This window comes from Plasmopara halstedii, assembly GCF_900000015.1.
Source record: "Plasmopara halstedii genome assembly, contig: Scaffold_444, whole genome shotgun sequence".
NCBI lineage: Eukaryota > Oomycota > Peronosporomycetes > Peronosporales > Peronosporaceae > Plasmopara > Plasmopara halstedii.
This window is the reverse complement of record NW_020187364.1, coordinates 421,598-441,194: the sequence shown is the minus strand read 5'-3', so window position 1 is coordinate 441,194 and position 19,597 is coordinate 421,598. Positions and strand designations below refer to the sequence as shown.

Here is a 19,597-nt window from a genome sequence, read left to right as displayed (position 1 = left end):
AAATTGCTGAGCGAAATTTCTAACATTGAACGAAAGAGTGCATTTGCCTTGGGTTAAGATTTAGGGTTCTCATGGAGGTTGCGGATTGCGATCCGCTTCACTCATACTGGTTCTGGTATTGAACGTAAGGTCAGTGACCTAAGTAAGCTTTCTCTGAGCAAAGAGCTACTGCAACCCCGCTGCTGGTATGCATTAGGCTTGCTTTGTCCCAGGACTGTCTTAAACGCCAGCGACGTTCGTTGTCTGGTGTTCAGACCACTTCGTGCATACGAACATATCTATATAAACTGTGTTTTTGTTCATAACCGTGCAGTGTAAGCCTCAACCGGAGCGGTGACAGCTTCTGTCTTGGACTGTCAGTCGTGCCCCCCCCCTCGAGACTCACACATAACAGGAGCTCGTTGAACGTGATTTCTTGACCGTTGAAAAGATTGGTGAACATCTATACGCTTCGTGTCAAATCACACGCGTCTACAAATAATGTCAGATCACCCTAAGTTCTTCAGCTTTTTGACCAACGTGCCCTCTCAAAAATTATTTAACATACCACTTTTTTTAAAAAGTGTTGAAAGTTGCTCATCATTTCCATGGCTCGGCAGGTACTTTTAGTGCAGCGTTTGCCTTGGCGCTTTGTTATTTTGCGCAAGACCAGTCATTCATCCAAATATACCCATCGCTTATTATGTAAATCCTATTCTTCAGCTTCATCCGACTCTGATGTCCCATTTCCAGTCACAAGACCCAACACTGTGCACAAAAGTTTGGTCACCAATTTGCCAAATCGTCAAGCTTTGCAACATGTTCGCTGGCTTCTTCAGCAGCCAAATTGTCGCATCTTACTACTTACGGGAAGCCCTGCATTTGACTCGTTTGTGCGTGCAGAATTGGAGAAAGAGTTGTCCGTTTTTGAGCTGGAACGCCATGGCCACGGAATCTTTGGCGTGCGCGAATTTTGTCAGCTGCTGCTGCGCGAAAGTGATCGCGATCGCCGTGTGTTCAACCGCGCACAATTGACCGCATTAATGTTACATAATGGGATCTCAGTACCGGGTGCACCACATCTTACAGCCATGTCAACGCTGCAGCGACGGAAAGGAGTGCAGAATTTGCTACAGCATTTTCATCTTCTAGAAAAAGAGGGTGTCACTGCCGAGAAGTACGCCTCTGTTGCTGCTAAGTCTGATAATTTAGTGCCACAGAAGCTGGTGGAGGTGTACCAACGCTACCAGGAGCTATTGGTGCAGCATAACGTCATATCTTGGGATGGTGTAGTGTTGGAAGTAGCGGGAATGTGTGGACTGCATGATTTAAGTACGTCGAAGCAAGAAGCTATTACAGCAAAAGAGTTTAGCCAAATGGTGATGAAAGAGTACACAGACGTGGTGATTGAGAATGTTGAAAGAATTACGCCTACTATGGCGAAACTTCTTGGCCATCTGTGTGGTCAACCGAGTGTTCAATCTAGTGCGAGCTATAGCCGCGTATTGGGCGTTGAAAACGAATGTGCTCGGACGCAGCAATTGGAAGAGCAGCTTCTAAAAACAGCAATTTGGACAGGAATTGAACGTAGTGTGACTCGCGTATCCATGCAATCTGATATCAAGGAAGCTGAAAGACGAGAGCAAATGCAAGTATTTGCTCAGCAAATCTTGACGCAAAATGTAAATCCGTTAAGAGGTGCACTTTGTCCGATCCCATTTCAATGCTGGAAATTTGAGACCACTGAAGCAGAAGAAAAGGCAATTGGTGCATTTTTTACACGAGAATTGCAACGTAATGACAGCATTCGGGTCACTGTGCTGTGTCCTTCGTATGCCGATGTGCATCGCATTGTGTTGGCTTTTAAAAAGCAAAAGATTCCTGTCGCAGTGGCTGACGATCATGTTGCTGCAAGGGTGAATTCCACCGGAAAGCCAATTCACCTATTTGATGAACCTGGAATAAATGCGGTATACTCACTCTTGTGTGCCTTGTGCTTCCCGAGTGACTCACGCCATCTATACAATATCTTACGATCAGACTATATCGCTTTTCCACCAGAATTACTCTCTTGGTTAATGGAGAAAGATCATCGTAGCCACGTAGATCTGTTTACGGTTCTTGAAGGATTTGTGAACAGCCAAGGAACGTCACTCGGGACGTCATATACTCGCAAAGATGCTGACGAAGTGGAGCGGTCTCAATTAAATGCTATAAGACTTGAAACTGGATTAAAGAAGGCTGAATCGTTTGTAAATCTTATCAAGCGATTGCGTGCTAAGTGTCACGAAATGTCTGCTGTTGAACTCGTCCAGATTTTTCTTGAAGAATCTGGTAGGCTGACAAGTCTGGTGAATCCCAGCTCCCCAGCAGAAGAACGTGAGGCTTTACTCCTCGCAGATTTCTTACGAGAGCTTGAGACCGTGCAAAATATCGTCAAAAGTGATAAAGTGACGTTTGTGACTCCATATCTACAACAACTAAGAGAAACAAGCTTGACACCATCTGCGTCTTGGGAAGACAAAATGAGTGCAGACTTTTCCACGAACAATGAGTCCGTACGTGTACTTCCTTTGGCAAAACACACACTTACATCAATTGCGGCTACAGAAGCAAAAAGTAGTAGTAATCAGCACACGTTAGTGCTGATGTCTATGCGTGATAGCAAGTTTCCAGGACGAATGAAGCGTCTCACGCTCCCACTTCCGTATGAGTTGCTGAGCGAGCCATACCCGGTGCAGACACGTTTGGAACATTTAAAGCAATGCGAAGGACTTGCATACGAGGCCTTGATGCTAGCAGAGTACAATGCTGTTGTGCTTTCGTTCGCTGAGCTCGCATCTTCATCATCCAAGCGCGAAGTTTTAAGTCGGACTTTACAACCGATCTGGCATGATGGCGATGAGCCAGAAGGATTCACCATGAACGAAGATGGAGAAGAAAGAAAATTGAATGAAATTACATCTTTTGAAGATCTCGAGAAGAGTCAACATTTGGCGTTTGACAAATTTTTTTCGAAAGAAAAGATGATCGATACCTCGTACTCTTGGTTCTCGAAAGCTGCAAGGTTTATGCGTGAGCTCGCGAATCGCATGTTACACCCCCACGCGGCCATAAATACTTATCGAAGCTTGAGCAAAAACGATGATACTGCTGCTAGAGCCCGACAGGAACAAGATAAAGAACCGCTTCTTAGAGAAAAGATTTCAGATCGTGCCGAAACTCCTCACCTTCGCGCTTTACCCCTAACAAGTCCATCGTATGAGCCGTCGCATTTGTCATATTCACAGATCTCAGAGTACTTACGTTGCCCACATCGATACTATTTGAGTCGTGTGATGAAGTTGAATGGGGACATGTCGACTTCAATGATGTTTGGAAGTGCTTTGCATACAGGTATCGCAGCGTTTGCAAAAGTTATTGCTGCTGCACAACAGCGTGGAATGGTGACAGAGGAGGCCAAGATGCTCGCAGCTATCGAAGCGAAGGCAGCTTTTCGGAGTTCTTGGGTCGGCGATGGGTACGGTCTCTTCACTTCTAGCGAGCAAGCTTCTGTCCTGTTCGAACGAGGGATGATGGCGTTATATGACTTTGCTCAATCACACCACGATGACTTGCAACACCAAGAAATTGTTGGCGTTGAACAAGAGTTTTCAATTTTTGTACCTGAAGCTAATATTGAGTTGCGTGGAGTTTGGGATCGCATTGACCGCGTTTCAAATAATGATCGTGGCTCCTCCTCTTTAGTCATTAAAGAATTCAAGTCGAACATGAGTGGTGCTCAGCGCAATATGCAGAAGCTAGTGGTCGACAGTCTACAATTGAAACTGTACATGTACGCTTTCCGCAAAGTTTACGGAGAGGCACCATATGGAGCACAGTTGCAGGAAATTGGCGAGAACTTTGTGGAAGAGCGAGATGATCTCAGTAATAAAAGACAAACTTCATACAGCAGAAAGAAAAACAAGATAGGATTTGAACTCTTTTCTGAAAAAGCTGAGCGTGAAGCTGTAAATGCCATTGTTGAGGTCGCTTCACGTTTACGAGAGGGACATTTCGATCCGAAACCAACTTTTGCTGAATGTGCTTTTTGTCCTTATGTAGCTTCAGCTTGCCATTCTGTCAGTAACAATGTAACATTTGAAAATTGAAAAGTCTCCTTTATGTCAGAGATAAAGTGAATACGAAGTTACGTAAAGCTACAAGGTATTGATTTATCTGATACGTATTCTATCTAATCCAGAAAAAAATGATGCTCACAAAGTGTAGCCCGGTATGAATTATTCACCTTCAAAAATTGTTTGAAGCTTAACTCGTATCACTTGCTGGCGCTTAAAACCTGCATAAGTGAACACCACGCGAGCTCCTGCTACGGTGATGCCGCCAAAACGGTCTTGCCTTTGGTACATCTCCGGTATCTCCACCGGTGGAGTCACATAACCACCTCTTGAGAACAATTCATCACCCGACTCCAAGTCATCTCGAAATTCCACCATGTACATATCGTCACCATCTTCTGTGTCATTAGAAGATCGATCGTCCTCTTTGTCAGCTGACAGCATCGCTGGCCAAAGGTATGGTCTCAAACTCTCGTTTCTTCTGATATCGCGTCGACGAGCGAGGTAGGCCCTAAGACGATCACGTTTTCGACAGTGTCTAAGCGTTCCAGATGACTCAAGTATTGGCTTGACTGCTGAGATGCGACTTATTTGAGATAGTCGGCTTGTGCGATTGAGCCTATTTTGATGCCCATTGTCAGTCAGGTCATGTGAGGGTACACGATGAAATCTACGAAATAAATTCATTCAATCAATATTCCGTAGTTGGTATTCGCTGCTGATAGTATCGGGCAAGCGTTAAATCTCCACTTGGGAGTATTTTGATTTGTGAAATCCGAATCGTCACACATGGAAATTCTCTCCCAACTTCTCTGTTTTGCATTGGATGGGATATAAGGTGGTGGTAGAGTGCTCAGAAGAAACCGGAGCTGGAGCATTTAACACCCTCGCACTGAATGGCTAAATAAAAGAATAGGGTAGCAGGAATATCAAAAATGATGTATAGTAATCACAGTTAACGAATTTTCGATATTTTTTTTGATGGAATTCTATCCTTGTGATGCAGCATATGCTGCCGACGCAGCCGCATGTGCGGCGCTCTTCGCACACAATGTAGTGCTACTGGTACGCTTCCTTTTTATTACTTTTTTAACCAGCTTGCCAATGCATACGCCGATTTAATGTCGAATTATGACTTTGATTAGCCCGCCATTTCCAACGCAAATTTAGGCCAACTGACGCTTGACCTAGTTATCAGTACACTACTTCAGGATGGGAAAACATTTGTATGTCTTCTGATTTGCGCTATCAAATTGCTCGGTAAAAGATGACTGATCCAGATGTTGGCGATGAGCCCAAATCAGGGCGTAGAGCTAAGAAAAGTCGGCCATCTGCTCAGTGAAGCTGCTCCTCCAATCGCTGGGAGTGCAGCTTTCGCTAAGCAATCGCCACATGATCTTTGTCTTAACTTAGAAGGTATGTGACATACATTGAGTAGAATAATTTCAAAGGACTAATGCATGTGTGCAGTTTACCAAAGCAATGAGATAAAGCTCACAATCATTCAACAGCGAGCTCCTGTGTTTCCAGTGCGACGTCGATCTGTTACGTGCGAGCACAAAGCGTCTAACGATTACAATTCTGCTTTTTATCGCTGCTGTAGGGACGGGTGCATGCATTTGTTAAGGAATTTGTAGAGTGGGCAATTAAGAGCAAGGTATCAGTACTTTGTGCAGTGGGAGGATACGATGATATGCTGCGTCACGACCATAACATGATGAGGTTTGTCATACACTGTCGATAGGTGGATCTGTGCTGACTTCTTGCTTGCAGTCGCCCAGTTCGCACCATTTGTTCCTTTGATCCCCGCAAGAATTCGTGTCTTGCACGCTTCAAAAACCTGACAATTGGTTCTGACGTTGGAGAAACGAATGGGGCTTCATCTTTATCAAACAATCAATGGGCTTCAGTCCGTGGTGCTGGCCTCGCCCCACTGCTATACGCTCAATGTGGCGAGCAGAATTTGCCTTTCGTCGCTTGGTTGATGTCGTGTGCCGAGGGAAATAATGTCCCAGACGCAATTGCTATGACAACGCAACTTTTTCATATTCTGCAAATCGAGATGAAGACCGCGACTTCAATGCCCGACACGATGCCACCGACGCTTCCTTTAGCCATTCCACCTTCATGGAATCAGCTTTTTGGACGGGACCCAGATGTATCGCTCTACCTTTGATAGAAGACCTCGTAGAATTTTAGAATGAAAATCTGAGCTGAATATTAGCCTGTAGCTCAGATATCATCTATGCTACATAACTTTTTGATTTTCAGTGCTTTATTGATGGACTTGCGTCGTTGTCAAAATTGTCTGCTAGCTCAAGTATGTGTCCGAGTTGGCTTCCGCCTCCCGACGCTGTATGTCTAGAATAGCTAGCAGTTAACAGACCAAGCATAAATGTGTGCTCTGCACCGAAGAATATGATGTAGTCTGGTTACGCAGTGATTTTTTGACAGCCACTACGAATCATAGATATCGCATACGCTATTGTCCTTCTAAGGCGCAACTTAAGAGCAATTTTTTGAAGAAAATTGTCTACTCTCTCGCGTCATCGTAAGGTGTCATTATCCCATTTTTTCATCCACGGGTTCAACGCGAGCTATGCTCACCTTATCATCAGGCTGCCATCGCTGCTCTCATTCTCGATGGTATTTAAGTCAATAGAGGGATTAGATTTCAACATCGAAAAGCGTCACTATTTTATAGCGAACTCTTAGTTGACAGGGCGTCAACACATGTGGCGAGGGTTGTACCCGATCGACACGAAAGTATTCGCTTATTTATACATGCTGGGCCACCAGTACATAGCACTCATTGAGCCGCAAGCTTTCTCAATACTGAGAACGGCCTCCCATGGGTATGATATAATTTGCAAGGTACTTTTTACGTGAGATCCTTCTTATGAGGCAATGTCACACGCTCTTGTCATGTTGGTCCAGCTTGTAGCCTCGCAAGCCTTTGGACAAGAAACAGCAGTGAAATCGCGATACCAAACGCTTGGATTAGTGGCATCCGATTTCCAAACCTCCTTACTTCAACAGTGTGGCACATGTTGCATCTGACCCATACGTTATCCGAATTGTCTCATCGATGCACAACGTTGAAAATCATGACATGCGATGGTGGCGTCTTTTATAAAAGCACTTCCATCACAAATCAAGCGACCCGGCTAAAACTTAACCTCGAAGGTATACTCGACAAAATACGTTTTGCCATGTTCTGTTGGTGATGTGAGGACGGTGTCGCTGTGCGTAACTTCGCATCATAGAAAACAGAAATGGCTTCGAGCCAAGCGTGTGTACGCGTAATAACCAAGAGCATTCTATAAAGCAAGTAACGCTTTGTCAGCTGATGAATAGTTTCTCTTTATCACTTCATACTGACAATATTCAAACGCACTGACATATTCATGACACATCGGCTTGGAGCAAAGCATAGCCTGACGGGCGACGTAAATAGATCAGGCCGGGTCCGGAAAAGAAAGATTTGAGGCATGCATTATTTCGCAGCCTTTAAGGCCATCTCTTTAGCCTCAAGCACCATGTAATCCCCTCAAAGAAAATTGTCGCGAGTTCGTGCCACGCCGGAATTTGCACCACGCCGGAATTTGCACTGTGCGTCAGCAAACAGACCACGCTACTCATATAAACGACTATGGTAGGGCAGCTGTCCTCTTAACGATGGTAATGGTTTTCGCAAGATTTTCCCGCCAATTATGCTCTTAGAAAGGCATTCAGGAATTGATTTTCGATAACGCCAAACAAACAAGAAAATCAAGCGCACACATTCGCACTACGTGCAAGTGATGTTCACATCCAACTTCCTGTCTTCGGCACGGTAATGAACAATAACATAGTTGAAATAGGTGTGTGCGTATGCACGAAGTGGTCTGAACAGCTGTATCACCAGACAACGAATGTCGCTGGGGCGGATTATGATCCGCTACACTCGTACTGGTTCTAGTATAGAGCTTTAGGTCTGTGACCCCAGCTTAGCTTTCTCTATGCAAAGAGCTACGGTAGCCCCGCTACAGGGTGTGTTGTTACGCCTCAGAATTGTCTTACACAAGTATCCAAAACCTTACCGAGACAAACACACTTTTCCGTTCAAAAATTAAAATGTATCTATCTGTTTTATTTGCGGCAGAGCCGCCTATATCTAAAACCTGGGTTACCTTGATTAAATAATTAAACTTTATTAGTATGCATGACTACCGGCAGGCCCACCACAGAGTGGCTTCTTGTTACGTTGTGACCACATCATTGTGTGATTACACCAACTTGTGTAATCCACACCTTTGTACAGTCACACCATGTTGTGTTGCCCACCCCTGTATAGCTAGGTCTATCAATAGGGAGTCAGAATTACCCCAGATACTTTCTTCAGCAAGGTGTTGTGTATCTACCCTTTAAACAAATAACAATTAAAGTCACTCCTAACCGTATAAGAGCAGAAAAATATTTGTATACTTGATAATAATATAAACCAAACGATTGCATCTATCTGACCGGCTCTTATTATGAATCCCTTCTTAAATAGCAAGTTTATTGGGGTTGATGCCCTAAGAATCTGTGTTATTGTTGTCGGTAGTACATTAAACGCGAGGAAAACGTCAACCAGCTTTTATTCGTCGCGTAAGTAGTGCGCTCAGGGTCGATATAAGGGATATTGAATGCAATTCAGACTTGCGAGTCTCAAAGTGTACCATTACAAAGGATGGTCTAGTCTACAAAAATCACTTCTGGACCAGAAGTCGTAGCGGTAGGAGGCGGCTAGGATTACAGACTTAGCGTTATCTCTATACCTTACAAGCTAAGTGATTGGACAAATTGTTTAACTTGTACACGTCTGTAACGATTACACCAAAATCGTGGACACCCAAGTCGTAATTACGTAAGGGGCTGCGTGTCACCTTTCAGTCGACAGCGATCAGTCCCGGTAGTGCTCGCGCTTTCTTTGCAGTATAGAGAGAAGTTATAAATTTGTAGTTTATAGTCATCAGCTTTTGAGTAGGCCGGACCGAGATCTTCAAGTGCAGGTCTCATCGATTAAAAAAGCAGATTGTACTCCCATAAACATGTACTCTCAATCTTTGCGGTTTTTATCCGTGTAATTCCCACAAGAAGGCAGAGTGACGCCATTCACTAGAACCCCCGCTAGTAGCAATACCGCTACTGTCTATTTAACGCCAGCGGTCTTAAGTGTGGCGGAGCAAAACAACATACATTGCTATGTTGCATCAACTCGATGCATATGATTCGTTCCTGTCTGGCTTGTGGTTATGTGCAGATAAGAATTCTATCATCCTCACAATGTTTGCGGGTTCAGAGACAGAAACCACGATCACAAATACAGAAAACTTTTACGCTTTAGTGGGTCGCTACATCCATTAAGCAAAGCGCGGAGTCATCGCAAAACATGGGAGTGTCACGCATCAAAGGGACGCTTAAGTGTTTTTGAATGATTTACAGGCAGATGATGACTGCTGGTTCCACCGCGCTTAATCGGACATCTAAAATTTCATAATATCGACTCGTAGAGGATCGTCGTGGCGTTTGAAGTCTGACGGAATTGCGACAGGTTTGTCAATCATGAAAAAGCAGAGGAAATTGGCAGGTCTCATTAAACCCTAGAAAATGTTATCATCATAATAGTATACGACGACCCTAAGCTTGATTTTCCGAAGCTGTGCTTGATCCTGGACATGAACAAGCACGACTTGATTTTTAGCGTACTGTGGTGAGGACGGGCCTTGATATTTATTGGCACGACGAGATACCAGCCGTTTCGTACATTCTTACAAAGCTTTGGTGAGTCATGGTCCTATCTCAATCAGACTCTTGGGCACCAAATTGGCTACCTATACGATTTTTTTCCCTGACTTTCATGTGAGATTAACTCATTTTAACAAGCGAATTACATGATTCCTCTATTGGCAAGTGAGGTTGGTAAAACAAAGATTGGAGCTCTAAGAGTGAGCAAGAAAATGTCACGCTTTGTTCTTAGTAGGAGGCAGTCGCGCTGAACAAAAGTGCGCTAAAAGACGCAAACGTATCCTTATGAGTGTAGCAAAGTAGACACCGAATGGCAGATCATGACCAGCAATGATTAGTCATGTTCATTATAAATGATGAAAAACGCCCAAGAGCTGCAACCTGATTGCTGAATACAGCCATACAGTTTATATATATCATACAGCCAACACTGCGTTTTGGGCTCGATAGCTTCATGATAAATTGCTTGGACTACAATTGAAAGGTGTTTGGTCGTATGTAATACCCGTGCGAAGGTTAAAAAATCACAGTATGCTCTTCTAGGTAAAACCCAGAGTATAGCTACTAACGGGCTACACCGAATTAAATGCGGCGCGTGTGAAGATCAAGCCTAAACTATGGGTGGTCAATAGTCAAAGGAGCCGAATTCCGGCACGCAAAGATCGTGATATGTTTCATATTTACAACAACGTGGAGGGTCGTCAGGGGACAGGAGCCATCCAGTTGATGGAGCTGCCGTAACATACGATATACCAAACCGAGTCTTAAGCCAAGCACAAGTCCGGTGAGACTAAGGGAGTGATGTTTCTTAAGTCAAAATAACTTTGGGGATCTTTAGCATGTCCATCGCTACCAGCAAGAATACCATTGAAGCTTTCTTTGCTGGCAAAGATACGCGCGTGGAACTCTGATATAGAAAGATGCAAATGATTCAGTAAGCCCACTGCTGATTTAGTGCACGCACTAAATGATTGAGAGACCATTGTCTCGAATCTCGCTAGATTTAAAGTCTCGCACAACGGTATATCATGTTACAAGACTAGAGGCACTTTCTATGCCGTAAAGGCAAATCTTGGGATAGTGTGGGCGTGAAATCCCCGTACCTCTCGCCAATGTTTCGTGTTAGATCACTAACCGAAAGATTTAGAGCTACAGACCCCGATCCTCTTAAATTGTATTGTTGAACAACATGCCCGGATCGTGCGATGTCTATCAGATAGATTGATGCTGCCAGATCCGGATGCGTGGGCCCATGATTTCACTCAAAGCATAGAGCATCTGATCGTTATGCTTTGTGACTTGCTATTGTTGTCATACGATGTATTCAATGCTTCGGTTTCTTTCAATCATGCGGTCATGTAGGTGTTTAGCTCCCTCACCTGTTTGCAGATTTGAAGCTTTGACGATATATTCGCCCACAGTCGAATTTAAAATATAGAGCTATTTATTAGTACCAACTCTAAAGTAATTACAAAGTTGAAAAGCATACAAGCACAATAATGATGTTGACGAGTGCGTCAACGGCGCAGAATATGTTGAAGAACTCGCTTTCTTGATGCAATGAGGAACGACTTGCAGACTTCGAGAAGACAAGGGTCATTAGATTATCACTTTAAATTATACCAAAAGGACTAGCGCAAGTGGTAGAGATGAGACAAATACTAACAAAGCAAAATACGCATACCCTGCCCGAATTTGTTGGAAAATTGAGCGAGGAAGCCACACGACCATAAGATCATTAATACTAGTTTACTATAAGTACTTCTACTGACTTTTGTAAGCAAGAACAATTGTTGAGTGTCTTTGTGACGGTTCCGAATATGCCATCACGTCAGTCCTACTGCAACCTGGTGATAGGGATAAGAACGAGTGATTCCCCTCCAGTTCAGGCAGGTAAAGACTGCCGAATGAGATTTTTTTCTCGTTAACAAAGAGCTCATGGCGATGAAGAATGCATTTTTAAGAATATAAGTGGCTTTCAAGTCGCTTTGGCCTTCTGAGTCGATACAGACTAGACTCCTGTTTGGACGGCCATCCATAAATCATATTTGTAGCAATGGATGGCCGAATGACTGTCATTCACGTCAAATGTAGCAGAGCAAACCGGACAAGTGTTAGCGTTAGGGTATCTTCGTTACTCTTTCGATTGTAGCGATCAAACTTAATATCAGTACACTTGTTAATGTGGGCACGCGAAGTCGAAGCTCTTTCTACGCAAAGTACGCAGTAAACACGTCGAATTTAGCAGTCCGTCTTGTCAGTCCCCAAACGAGTCTTGGCAAACTATATTATTTGCGAAGATAGATCATGAAATGCTCAAAACGCTGCATCCGGATACCAAAACAAATTGAATGCGCGCAAGGTTTCATTGAGTCAGAATAGACTGCGATAATTGGCAATCCAAATGCCGAAAGCGGCAATCGCTCGGTTGAAGGCGGTGTCCATTTATGAATACGCGTACTTGCAAACGTAAATTAAAAAAACAGATGGCACCCTCCGGGAGGCCGGAAAAGATAGGCATCCATGTCTTCAAGGGAAAGCCGGATATATCCTTTCAATCTGGGTGGGGAAAGCTGAGATGGCCATGAATTTGTCTATGTATCAAAAAAAGCAGCAGGAAAACGCGCTTGCGGCCACGCGAATTTACGTGCTCTTACATGCAGTACCGCAACAAATAGTGCTCACATCGCGGAAAAATTTGAGGCGACAGATGTCGTGGTTGTCTGCATCACTTCAAGATACGTGTTGCGGAAAGCGGATCTATAACCACGACTAATCATAGCTATTTAGGCAACGGATTAAACGTTTTGTGGGGGCAGTAACGATCAGGATCCTTATGAAGTCCCAAGACACTTTGCGTCCATCTTCAAGCGGTATAAATCGCTTGAATGCAGAGGGCAACATTCTCGCTGAGAGGGCTGGCTGGATTACTGGAACTGGATGCTCCATGAGTGATGGGACTCAGTCATGCTGACGGAGAAGTCAAGCTGCTAAATATCCCTGTGGTAATTTTAAATATTCAATATGGGACGTACCAAACAATTGAGCCTTTTGTACCCCCTTCACTTTTGACTGAGAGGTATGAAGGGTCGAAATCTCACCAAGGGTATCGAACAGACCTCACTCGAAGTTTTGTTGATTTTTAGCAGGCACAGACGGACCGACTGAAAAAATGTTGGCTTTATCGTACGTCGCGGATGTTTTATTTACCAGAACCCAGCTTCGAAGAAGCGACTCCATCATACAGAGGTGAGAATACAGCCCAGGTTTGTTTGCTGCCGACATTATCGTCCCGGCTCTGTAGAGCCATGAAAAAGTGTTGATAGGTTGTGCAATCACGAACGACGTGTGGCTGTCGAAAACAGTAGACAATATGCGGAGACATTGTAGATGTCATAATGCAAATAAATAATTCGAGTGACTTGCAATAAAGATAATGTTTAAAAAATCGAAGCTTTTGTACATCCAGTGAAGTTTGCAAAAATGGCAACGCGAGATGTTTTCTCGTCCTTCACCTGGATATATAATATGAATTTATCCTAGGTATGGCGAGGCTGAAACGTCAAGAGTGAAGGATCCAATAGAAAATCTACGAGACACGCAGTCCATTTGTTGTGAACCTTTGATGTGTCATAAACAACAGAAGTGTTTATGACTCAGGCATGGAGATGCAACAGCTTTTGCCAAAACTTAACCTGTAAGCAATAGTATTGCTTGTTGCATTGAGTAGAGGTGGACGGCAAAAGTGGCAGAGAGCCGAAGCGTTTGGATAAGTTATAAAGAGCGATTGCATACCGCGATATCCAGGGTGTTTCTCTATTGAGACGAGAAAAACGACTGTTTAATGTGGTCAACTGAGTGTGTATCTAGCCGAACGTTAAAGAATGTCTGTAAACCGGTCTCTCCTGTGCTAGAACAAGTGGAGAGTGGAAGCGACTAGTTTTGCAGTCTTCCGTGATAGACACGGCCGAATAGGAGGGCGACTGTAAGCCCCGCATCTAGGATCTGAAGCCCATGAGACTGAATTAACCATGTCACAATGTGACGATTCTACCGAGTCAGCACTACTGCGAGGCGTTCCACCGATCAGAACAGTGAAGGTCAACGGGTAATTTTTCGAGAAAGCTTGCGCACTCAGAATGTTGTGGCGGAAAAAGTGAAAGGAGCTGTAGACCTCTCCTCACTTTTATCACTAACTTTAGCAGAAACCCTTACATAGCAAAAAGAAATTGAATTTGAGGTTATGGCAAGAAATTTTCTTTTCTTTTAAAAAACGCCGAAATGGTACTTTTTTTACCGGAAAACGAGCTGAGCTCATCTTTAGTCATATATTACTTTGTCATTGTTTACACTCGCATATCATTGTGTAAGATGAATAGGAATGCTATCACGAAGAGGGCTCGGTAAATTAAAGGAAAAACAATCCCCACTTACCGATTTGCTTGTAGCTAGTTAAATGCACCCACCATTTCAGCGCAGACGCTGATCCCTATTTCGGATGTGCTCCAAAACATCATGGTCGGCCGCGCTCTGTTTAAGACCTTGACCGGGTTGACGGGAAAGATTCACTGCTCATGTAAAGAGTGGTATCCTTTTATTCTGGTAAGCACTTCAAAAAAGTTGCTCTCAGAGTGGCTGGCTATACTGCATGGACTGTCTATTGCTTCAGCGACGTGCAATTGTCTAGTGACGCACATCTTCTTTGCATTATGGCAATGTACAATGCAACTTCGACGCTATGGCCGTCCATTGTTTCGCAAATCACGGAAATTGGATGTGGAGAACCACGTTTAATTACGACAGGTGCTCGTGTGTCTACACTACATATGGCTGCTCGCCAAAAAAAGTAGGAATGTATGTAGCGCAAAAATGATACTTCTGGGTTGATTCGCTGGAAAGTATGACTGTAGGCAGATCTCGAAGACATAAGGACCATCGCAGATTGAACAGAGCGTCTGCTCCAAAAATGAATGGTACAGTGTTTTGGTTTGTGATAATTCTGCATAAGTATAGTTCAAAATATATTAATATGGCCTGACTACTCTCAATTTCCCTCACAAGCTAATGTCGAATGATGTTAGCGTGTAGTCGAATAGGTAGTTTTTTAGGCTTCAAATAAAACTTCATGTACGCGGTGATTCTGGTTCTTTTGAAATCAAATTTGTCATTCATATCGTCTGTGATGCTTCAACCATTCCAATGCTTTTATTTTGTTTTAATCAGATGCCGGTAGTCATGACACGTTTGAGTCTCGCCAGCTCAAAGTGGCAGAGGAGAATTACCTGTTTTATGATGAAAAGCTAATTGCAATGAATTGTGCTCCAGTTGAGTTTGAAAATTCTTTAAGCCCTTTCGGAAAAATACAGATGATGTGTTGTTGCGCGCAACAACACCGTCGCCACATCCCCCACAGTGAATGGCAAGATGCTTATCATTTTTTGCTGAGGTGTAATCAATGTATTAATGAGTGCGCTTCTCGTCTCCCGAACACCTATGGCCTTGTTGTCAATTGATGAGAGAATTCGGACTGTCAATGGGTCAGATGATTTGTGTGCCTTAAGTTGTTATGGCACTACGTCTAATAACAAACATACCGATCAATCGAAGTGCTCGGTTGCACGGTGTATGTTTACAAGTTTGCATTCAATTCCTAAAGCTTGCTGTATTAGCATTGACCCGCATGATACTTAGCATGTAATGGCACCTTCTTATGAGGACTTCAAGTACCGAACACTATATAAGGCATGCGGTTCTCCGTGTGTGACCACTTCAGAAATACAGCTCGAGCGTTATGGCTTTGGGTCCAGCATGTATATGTGTACTCGCAAATATGTGCGCATGTTTGCAACGTGTGAGCAGGTTAATCACTCGCCGCATTCAGCGGCACCTTTGGCCAGTCTGCCTGTCCCAAAAAATTTGGCTTTCCATAAATAGGAGTTTCACTTTCGTCCTTGAAAGATGCGTTTGGTTATACCGGTATTGTGGGCTCTATGGACTGAACAAGACAGCTAGTGTGACATAGGAGAGTACAGCCAAGCTTTATCTCAACAAATTGTTTTGTCAATATGGCCTTTTTATAGCCGTAGTATTGAAGTTCAATTTTCAGACGTTTGGTAAACATTACTCAAGTCATCACCAGATTAAACATTTCACGTGCTGACAATCTGTAAGCAAATTACAAGATGAAACGCGAGAAACGCGTGGTAAAGGGTATCTCTTGAAGGACATTTTACAATGAGGCTGCGGTGCTAGAATGAGTTGTTCCCATAGATTGCATTTGCGCTGTATACTAAAGGTCGTGCCTTTCCACGCTTTCTTTATTTTCTACATAAAATTCGTTAAACTCTGTGGGTTTTCACACCGCCACAAAATGGCACCAATCCTTGTCGAGTAGGAGCTGACGATTTTATTCTATATACTGGTATCAGATCGGCTTCACTTCGCAAAAAAACTCAACCTGACCGGTTGATCACTATGCACAGGAACGCAATGCTACGTTTGAAAGCCAGGATAGACGAAAGATACACGACGAAGCAAAAAGTCGGCGAAACGCATCCGCGTATGATATGGCACAAAAGATTTTGCTGAATGCAATAAACCATCCTCCTACCTACACATGCAGTGCCACCTGAGTTGCGACCGAGCTACTGTGAAGGTAGCAATAAATAAAATCTCAAAAACGCAGCGAACGCGATCTCTACGGGCTTACTGATGTAATGCCACGATCCCGTTCTTTTGAGCCAGTTGGAATCTTGAAAAACAGCAGTGTCTCTATTATTCTTGGCAGCTGAACTTCCTTCTGCTCCAATATCGCGACTCGGAGCTAAATCGCTGAAAGCGCTTGTAGGAATGCGAAGCTCAAACATCATACAGTAGATCTTACTCATCTCGGTGTTATTCAAGCCGTGACAGCTAACGTGATGCTGTGAGCAAAAAACAAACGAGAGCAAGTGAAGGACTGCCGACCGCCGCAGGCACTGCTCAATGACTTTTACGCAAAGCGTTTGTTGCGTCAGCGGTACACCAGAAGTTTTTAGTCAAGTAGAAGGGACATTATTAAAATAATGGTCTTAGGGTTCCACTTCGGCAATATCGCCCTGGTGCTGGGATCATTCAGGACGTGGCGCTTCTTGGTCATTATCTTCTCGCCTATTGCAACACGCTTTCCGTTAATGGGTTACAATTGGCCTTGTGGTTGGCATGTCCCTTGGTCGGTAATTATGTCAGCTACGACACCAGTAGGTATTGGGGGCTATTAGTTTTCACGTCGTTTTCTACGTGGTACGTTGTACTACGCCGGACCAAACATGAGTAGAGGCTCTTGACGAACGTCCGCTTTACTGAAGATGGCTTATTTGGCCTTAAGACAGGTAAGTTTTTCTCATTCAAGCCACGAACTGAGTTTGATAGTCATGGGTATTCTCGCAAGGCTCAAGTACCCAAGGTGCTTTTCTTATAGGGGGACGAATTTCCCCAACCGCTTCTGCTCTGACACAAGCAGTATTCTAGGGAGAAGTGACCAGTTCATCGAGAAAATTACCATGCAAGGATTTTGTGCTTGCTTTGCTCTTATTTTGAGCGGGACGCCAGTACGCATAGGCAAGCAAGGGCTCCGCGCGCCAGAAATGCGAGTAAATCCGGATGGGTAGAAATTGTTATTACAGCTCAATGACTAGTCGTAACTCTTGTAATTGTAGTATTCGAATCTAGGCACTAAGAGCCAGGTACAGCTTGATGCTGGCCAGACAATGTCGTGAGCTTAAGAGCGGCGCCGCATCACATTGTGCTGTTGGCAAAAGGTTCGTGGTACTTAACTCATGCGGAGGATAGGTTGAACGCAGAGATCACATCCCCGCCTTGTGTCATCACAGTACGGCGACGATGTCGTTCAGGACTCACTATGGCCGTTCTTACTGTTTGAAAAAAAACTCGACATCTCAATTGAGAATTGCTTTGAGTTCTTTAATCGCATGGCCGCATTAGTCCTCTGTCTGAGTGCGCGGGGAAGATTCTCGCATAGAATATGTCTTGGTGAAGGAGGGCTCTGTTCACAAACAGTCCATGAAACACAACACACACGCTCGTGCGACAAGGAAGCAATTCCGGACGTGGAGGGTGCCGACTTAGAGGGAAGAAGAACAAATCAATTCTTTTAGAACAAATTTGCAACTGAGTCAAAATGGGTTATGGTTCCTAGCCACATACAAAACACCTGAAGGGCTTCTAGAGGTTTTACAAATATAACCTTGAATTGCTCATTATATATCAAGGGTGTACTGAGGTTAAACCTCAGCTACCACTACAAAATCTTGGGTGTACGGAGCTTGAATTTTGAAAAGCTTGAACTTCAACATTTTTGGAAAGTGTTCAGTAGAAGGAACTGGCTTTCCTTTTCCACTTCGAAAGACAGAGACACGTCGGCCTCATCACCCGTACAGATCCCAATTTAGGAACCAGCATTCTGTACCACATAGAATGTTTACGACTTCATATAAGATGCAGTCGGGAACACCGTACTTTAATATTTTTTGTTGTCAATCCCCACAATCCATACAGAAGGTACATATATATGCCTTTACGTAATTGCTAAGTGTAGCCCGATACATCCGAGGGCAGGGACAGTATGGTGCAAAAGTGGAGTTATGTTGGATGCTCGTGAAGCGGTTTCTTTCTGCACACTTGTACAAATGAGGCCAGGTGCGGTGGGAGGGTATAACGGAGTAATTGCCGTAATCACACCTTACAGTTTCTGGTATTAGTGTATCAAATCAATCGAACAAAATTTATATGCTCTCCGAAAAGGAGGGGTTGTACATGTGGGCTGCTAGCCACTAGGTATTAGCCTAAATAACATTAATTCTCAATATATGTATTTTGAAAATGGTAGAGCACGCTAGACATCTAGTCACATCAATGTATCTCGATCCTGATTTTAGCTGATGCGTACGAACCCAACGTCTGTGTGTTTGTGTGTTTGTCAACTCGAGATCTAGAGTTGAAGCTATCTCACTGCAAAGTGCATGGCAATAACCATACTACTAACTCGTTCTAGGTTAATTAACCGAAATTTATCAATCCGAGTCAATACTACAATTCCATGTACAGCACTCCATCACAGAAAGATACCGTCTATTTCGGCGTCAGTGTCAGTAATTGCTCAACGTGAGATTGAGTATCCATTTTTTAGCAAGGACATGCAATCGTTTGATCCCGTCTTATCAAAATACCATGTCTTTTGCCCTCTGGCGTCGCTCAAGGACGAAGCAAAGTTAATGCTAACATTTTCGGACACTTAGTGCCTTGCATCAAAGTTATCGCCGTTTTAAGCAGCGCTTTCTATATCCTAGTTGAAGTGGGATCGACTCACCAATCTTGAGAAGTGCGAAGAATAAAGTGTTTTCGATTGTCTGGCGCTGAAATGACAATTGCTGAGAGGAAAAGCGTGCCTGTACAATTTGATTGCGTAATCTCCAGACTTTATACCTTTGTCTACTGATTTGGATGCTGATGCATCAAACGTATGATCTCGTGAGCTATCTAAGTGCTGTGGTGAGACAATCGAAACCAAATGGATTAACAATGTCCTACAAGCACTTGTCCAGTCTTCTTAGTTCACGACAACGACTTCAATCAACAGATCAGTGGCATGTTCCGTCCACCTGCTACTTCAAGACATTTTCCCTCGGTTTTGCTATTGTAAGCGTTGACAGCGCCAAATCAGATAAAGT

At 43.7% G+C, this 19,597-nt stretch overlaps 4 protein-coding genes across 4 annotated transcripts; 2 read left to right on the top strand and 2 right to left on the bottom strand.

Annotated features, from left to right (window-relative positions):
* Window positions 1-587: 587 nt before the first annotated feature.
* On the top strand, window positions 588-4,130 carry PHALS_10049 (P-loop containing nucleoside triphosphate hydrolase; the record flags this gene model as incomplete). Its single annotated transcript, XM_024725404.1, has 1 exon — window positions 588-4,130. One exon carries the CDS (start codon window positions 588-590, stop codon window positions 4,128-4,130), a length of 3,543 nt encoding a protein of 1,180 aa, XP_024576184.1.
* Window positions 4,131-4,259: 129 nt separating this feature from the next.
* PHALS_10048 (uncharacterized protein) lies at window positions 4,260-4,541 on the bottom strand (the record flags this gene model as incomplete). Its single annotated transcript, XM_024725402.1, has 1 exon — window positions 4,260-4,541. One exon carries the CDS (start codon window positions 4,539-4,541, stop codon window positions 4,260-4,262), a length of 282 nt encoding a protein of 93 aa, XP_024576183.1.
* Window position 4,542: 1 nt separating this feature from the next.
* Window positions 4,543-5,008, bottom strand: PHALS_15404 (uncharacterized protein). The gene has a single exon (XM_024725401.2). It carries the CDS (start codon window positions 4,973-4,975, stop codon window positions 4,781-4,783), a length of 195 nt encoding a protein of 64 aa, XP_024576182.1. The 5' UTR covers window positions 4,976-5,008; the 3' UTR covers window positions 4,543-4,780.
* Window positions 5,009-5,078: 70 nt separating this feature from the next.
* Window positions 5,079-6,273, top strand: PHALS_10047 (proteasome assembly chaperone 2; the record flags this gene model as incomplete). Its single annotated transcript, XM_024725400.1, has 6 exons — window positions 5,079-5,162; window positions 5,243-5,323; window positions 5,378-5,513; window positions 5,568-5,626; window positions 5,701-5,819; window positions 5,871-6,273. 6 exons carry the CDS (start codon window positions 5,079-5,081, stop codon window positions 6,271-6,273), a joined length of 882 nt encoding a protein of 293 aa, XP_024576181.1.
* Window positions 6,274-19,597: the final 13,324 nt, after the last annotated feature.